The following is a 5,964-nucleotide window of genomic DNA, read 5'->3' on the forward strand; positions in this document are numbered from 1 at the left end:
GGCGAATAAGTTACTGCCCTAAGCTGGAAAGGACTGATGTAGCCTGACGTGGCAAAGCTGCCTCCGCTACAGAATCTGTCCTGGGTCTGCCCTGAAGCTTTACTGCTAATGCCTCATCCCTAGGCATGCCCTGACACTGATAACCCATTGGAGCATTCTTTTCAGTTCTTGTCAGTCAAAAGGGAAACTTGAGTGCTCCATGGAAGTCAGCAACATGACCACAGTCACTGTGTTTGTTCTCCTAGGACTGTCCAACAACCCTCAGGTTCAGGCATTGCTCTTTGTTCTGTTCCTGACGATTTATCTCTTGACTCTACTGGGGAACCTGCTGATGGTGCTGGTGATCAGTACTGATTCCCACCTCCACACTCCCATGTACTTCTTCCTGAGACACCTCTCCTTCCTGGATGCTTTCTATTCCTCAATTATTGTGCCTAAACTGCTAGAGAACCTTCTTTCTAAGGAGAAGACAATATCCTTCCTTGAGTGTTTCACCCAGATCTCCCTGGTCATATTTTCTGGAGCTACTGAGGCTTGCCTCTTCTCGGTCATGGCCTACGACCGGTTTCAGGCCGTGTGTCATCCGCTGTTGTATGTGGTGGTTATGAACAGGAGGGTGTGTGCTGGCCTGGTGGGATCATCCTGGGCCATAGGAATAGGGACTGGCCTAATTAACACCCTCCTACTTGCTCAGCAGCACTTCTGCGGCCCTAACGTCATCCGTAGTTTTGCCTGCGAGCTTCCTCCGGTGCTCTTATTGACCTGTTCCGACCCCTGCGCTAGCATCGCCTCCATTCTCACCACCATGTCAGTCCTGGGCCTTGGCACCCTTGTCCTTTTGCTGGGTTCCTACAGCTGTATCATCACAACAGCCCTGAGGATCAACTCTGCCACAGGTCGGAACAAGATCTTTTCCACCTGCTCTTCCCATTTCCTTATGGTCACCATCTTTTATACTTCAGGAGTTCTCAGGTATGTCATTCTACACCCCTGAATATAAATGTGGGATATTCCTTACCCTAGGTGGTCTCCGTTGGCAGAATAGAGCATTACAAAATAGCAAGACGTTCAAAAGGCCTGGGCTCTAGTTCTGGCTCTACCAGGGACTAGCTGTATGAATTGCAAATAATCTATTTTCAGCTGGGTACGGTGGCTCATGCCTGTAACACCAGCACTTTGGGAGGCCGAGGTGGGTGGATCGCTTGAGCCCAGGAGTTGGAAACCCCGTCTTTACCGGAAATGTAAAAATTAGCCAGGTGTGGTTGCGTGCACCTGTAGTCCTAGCTACTCGGGAGGCTGAGATAGGAGAATTGCTTGAACCTCCGAGGCAGAGGTTGCAGTGAGCAGAAATTGCACTACTGCACTCCAGCCTGGGCAACAGAGTGAAACTAGGTCTCAAAAAAAAAAAAAAAAAAAAAAAAAAAAACAGAATCTATTTTCTTTCTAAGGCTTCAATTGTCCATTCTGGAAAATGAGTTTAGACCAAGATAAAGATTTTTCTACTTCATTAACCTAAGATTTGGGAGTTCTCAAAAAGAAATCAGAGAGCCTTTGTTAGATTTTTATTCAGTGCTAGACAAAAAATAAAACCTGTCTTTGAAACGTATGCCATCTTTATTTCCTACTGGGAGATGTCGCCAAAGCTTATGTATATTGTAGCAATTTACTAGTCATTTACTGTACACCAGCTGCTTTACATTGCCAAGTCAATTTTAGTATGCACCACACTACAAGAGAAATATTATCAACCCACTTTTAGGTAAAGAACCTGAGTTTGGGAAGTAATCAGGTAATTTCTCAGCAGTCCTAGAACAAGCTAGTAGTGGAGCCACAAGTTGGACCAAGATCCGTGCCCTTCCTTACCATGCTTCTCAAACATCGACAGCTCTGGCTGCCTAGTCCTCCCTCACTAGGAGACAAAACAATCGACGCCTGTGCTTTCTACTAGTAAATTGAAGGTGGATTTGCACAAATTATTCAATACTTTTCTCACCTGCCTGTGATTCAGAGAGAAGCCAAGGATGGAAATGGATGATAAGAATAGTCCAGTACCTGTAGTCTAGTGGCTGGGAAAGAAAAAATAATAAGTAAAAGAAAAATAAATAAATAGCCCAGGAGAGCTCAACTGAGCTGTTCACCAGTCTCTTCATCTCCCTTTGTCTCAGTTTCCTCATCTGCCATAAGGGATGTGACTACTTACTTCACAGAAATGTTAGAAAGAATAAGTTAAATGACAAAAATGACAGTAAAATGACTATTTGTTTAAATAACCCAACACATTGGAAGCCACAAGGAATATCCTTGGGATAGTCTATTCCGATAACTACGGTGCCACTGCAAAAAAATAATAATACTAGTGCTTCTTTGGAAGATACTCTGAGTGCTACTTAGCAAAATGTACTCAAGATTTTAATCTTATTATTTTGGAATCATATTATGTGCTTAACACATTTTCATCTCCCATTTTACCAGTTTTGGTTTCTTTTCCAAACCAAAGAGAAATGCAACTAAAAGGACAAATGTTTGTTCCACTCAACTTTATACAAATAATAGGCAAGGATTCTGAGGGTGATTCCCAGGGCCATAAAAGTTGGGAATAATGACAACATTTTAAACTGATCATACAGTTTTACATGAACAGTCATCACAAGGTGAGAACATTGTGTTTCTGTACTGTTGCGTATAAAGAGGAAAAAGAGAAAAATTCCTCATATAATCATCATAGCTATTAAGGAAGAATGTTTTGAAGAGTATGAAATGCTATGGAAGTGTATGAAATTATTATTAATTCTATTTTTTTGTTTTACTTTTTATCTGTCCTGAATATTAATTCTATTAAAACCCGCAGCCTTTGATATGTTGCAGAACTACTTGTTCTTCGGGGCAGCTCCTGTAACTTTCTGTGTGAGCTCACTTACGTTTGGTAGTGTTTGAAGGCAGAAATGACTGACTTTTCACAGATCAGCCATTTCTAGATGCTGCCACCAGAGAAAGTCAGCTCTGAAGACCTCCTTTGCAGAGTCTTTGCAGGGAGGGGATGAATTGTTGCTGCCAACAGTAAGTATTGTCACCATTGTTGTAAGTGGCTTTCTCTGCAATTCCCTTCAAGGTATATGATTCCAGCATCCGGCTCAGCCCTAGAGCAAGTGCTCTCCATGCAGTACAGTGTGATAACCCCCCTGCTGAACCCCCTCATCTACAGTCTGAAGAACCAGGAGGTAAAGGTGGTTCTGAGGAGGATGCTGGCCAGGAAGTCCAGGCTTCCCTTGTAGCCCAATGCCCCTGCCTCAGCAAGAGGAAAAGTTATGGGGAAAAAAGGACGGAGGAAGAGCTATCACCACTCAGCTACCTCAGCATTCATCTCTCTCCAAAACAGAGACCTTAGTTTCTCTTCCTCCAATGCCCTGCTCTCAGCCAAAGGCAATGAGGAAACTGTCACAGAGCAGGTAACACCCATCAGATGGGGCCCAGTCGTTATACAAGAAAATCCTCAGGGCATCCCTGGCCATTTCTATAGCTAATGCTTTTTCCTCTCATTTCTTGCCTTTTTTACCCCTCTTCTTCCTGCCTCTCCCTCTCCCTTTTGCTTATGTCTATGCACAAAAAGTAAATCAACCTATCAGACCACTAGCAAATGTCCTTCTGCATTCTTGGATAGTCCCATCTTGGCACTGTGACCCAAATCCTCTTTTGTTCTCATGCCAAAAAGTACTTTTAAAGATCTGCATCCCATAACAACTTGGAAAGAAATCAAATAGACCGGGCATGGTGGCTCACACCTGTAATCCTGGCACTTTGGGAGGCTGAGGTGGGCAGATCATGAGGTCGGGAGATCAAGACCATCCTGGCCAATATGGTGAAACCCCGTCTCTACTAAAAATACAAAAATTAGCCTAGTGTGGTGGTTCACACCTGTAGTCCCAGCTACTTGGGAAGCTGAGGCAGGAGAATTGCTTGAACCCGGGAGGCAGAGGTTGCAGTGAGTTGAGATCGTACCACTGCACTCCAGCCTGACAACAGAGTAAGACTCTGTCTCAAAAAAAAAAAAATCAAATAAAATAAGAGTGTCTCCTCCTGTCTTCATCCTTAACAAGTAGCAGCTAAAGTAGAGCCTAAGCCAGGTGTGATGGCACATCCCTGTAGTCCCAGCTACCTGAGAGACTGAAGCAGGAGGATCATTTGAGCTCAGGAGTTCAAGGCTGTAGTGTGCTGTGCTCACACCTGTGAATAGCCACTGTCCTCTGGACTGGACAATGTTGTGAGACCCCATCTCTAAATAAACAAATAAATAAAATAGCACCTAGCAAACAGTGTATCCTCAATAACCATTTGGTGACAAATCAAGCAGTGAAAGAAGGAATGAATATGGATCACCCGAAGTCTTTTCTCTTGCATGATCTCAGGAAATGGGAAGAGGGGAGTATCCCCCTCTAAAGTATAAGGGTCTTCAAAGCAAAACCTCTAATAGCTTCTGTATCCCCAATATCTAGTACCTCCTGTCACCCAATAGGCTTTTAAATAGTGTTCAATAAATGAAAAAAGTGGAGGATGAGACTCGAGAAGGAGAAGTGGGAGAAGAAACATGAAAAGAAGTATTTGAGGCCGGGCATGGTGGCTCACGCCTGTAATCCCAGCACTTTGGGAGGCTGAGGTGGGTGGATCTCCTGAGGCTAGGAGTTCAAGACCAACCTGGCCAACACGGTGAAACCGCATGTCTACTAAAAATACAAAAATTAACTGGGTGTGGTGGTGGGCACCTGTAATCCCAGCTACTTGGGAGGCTGAAGCAGGAGAATTGTTTGAACCAGAGAGGCGGAGGTTGCAGTGAGCTGAGATTACACCACTACACTCTAGTCTGGGCAACACAGAGAGACTCCATCAAAAAAAAAACAAAAAAGAGGTCAGGCGCGGTGGAGGGCAGATCACCTGAGGGCAGGAGTTCAAGACCCACCTGGCCAACATGGTGAAACCCCATCTCTACTAAAAATACAAAAATTAGCTGGGCGTGGCAGCGCATGCCTATAATCCCAGCTATTCAGGAGGCTGAGGCAGGAGAATTGTTTGAACCCAGGAAGTGGAGGTTGCAGTGAACCAAGATCCTGCCACAGCACTCCAGCCTGGGCAACAGAGCAAAACTCCATCTCAAAAAGAAAGAAAAAAATATTTGATTTTATCTAATACAATTCCTGTCTTCATAACAAGATAGGTGTCAAGGAAAAGTAGCAGGGAGGAGAAAGCAGGATAAGAGGCGAGAACAAAACTCTGTATTGCTGTGAACCATTTTGAGTCTTTCTCACGCAGAGCTCAGTAAATGGTCTGCTCTCTGAGAGCCACTCCCTGGAGCCTCCCCGCTTCCACATTAGTCTGGATGACTTCAGACCTTTGCTTGGCTTAGAGCTTCATTTTAGACCTAAAGGAAAGATAAGGAGGTAGAGAAAGCAAAACAGATGCTCAGCTGCCATACTGCCTCCTATTCGGCTCTCAAGAAAGTTCTCAGGAAGAGAACAGCAGCTTCCTGTCCTGCTTCTACCCAAATGCCAAGAGAACTGCATCTATCAAGCCTGCTTCTATGCCCAAAGAAAAAGAAAAGTTATCATGTGAGGAGATGATATGTTAATGAGCTTGATTGTGGTGATCATTTAAGTGTATACATACAACAGAACATCAAGTTGTACACCTTCAACATTTACAATTTCAATTTGTAAAAAAGGAGGAGGAGGAGAAGGTGAAGAAGACTACTGGTGTGTATGTCATGAAGCTGATCCAGCCATACCTCACTGGATAAAGGAGGCAATGTATAGATTTATTGATTCATTTTCTCAAAAGAATTCATAATTCAGTGGACACCATATTAGACATTGAAATTAAAAAAATGCATAGGCCGGGCACTGTGGCTCACACCTGTAATCCAAGCACATTAGAAGGCCGATGTGGGAGTTTAAGACCAGCCTGAGCAACATGGTG

The 5,964-nt window shown here is 44.0% G+C and overlaps 1 protein-coding gene across 1 annotated transcript; it reads left to right on the top strand.

The window, feature by feature from the left end:
• Nucleotides 1–214: 214 nt before the first annotated feature.
• LOC111542064 (olfactory receptor 8S1-like) lies at nt 215–3,272 on the top strand. Its single transcript, XM_023211263.2, has 2 exons — nt 215–972; nt 3,110–3,272. The coding sequence occupies exons 1-2, from the start codon at nt 215–217 to the stop codon at nt 3,270–3,272; spliced, it is 921 nt and encodes a 306-aa protein (XP_023067031.2).
• Nucleotides 3,273–5,964: the final 2,692 nt, after the last annotated feature.

The sequence above is a fragment of the Piliocolobus tephrosceles genome, chromosome 10, assembly GCF_002776525.5.
Source record: "Piliocolobus tephrosceles isolate RC106 chromosome 10, ASM277652v3, whole genome shotgun sequence".
In the NCBI taxonomy this organism is placed as follows: Eukaryota; Metazoa; Chordata; class Mammalia; order Primates; family Cercopithecidae; genus Piliocolobus; species Piliocolobus tephrosceles.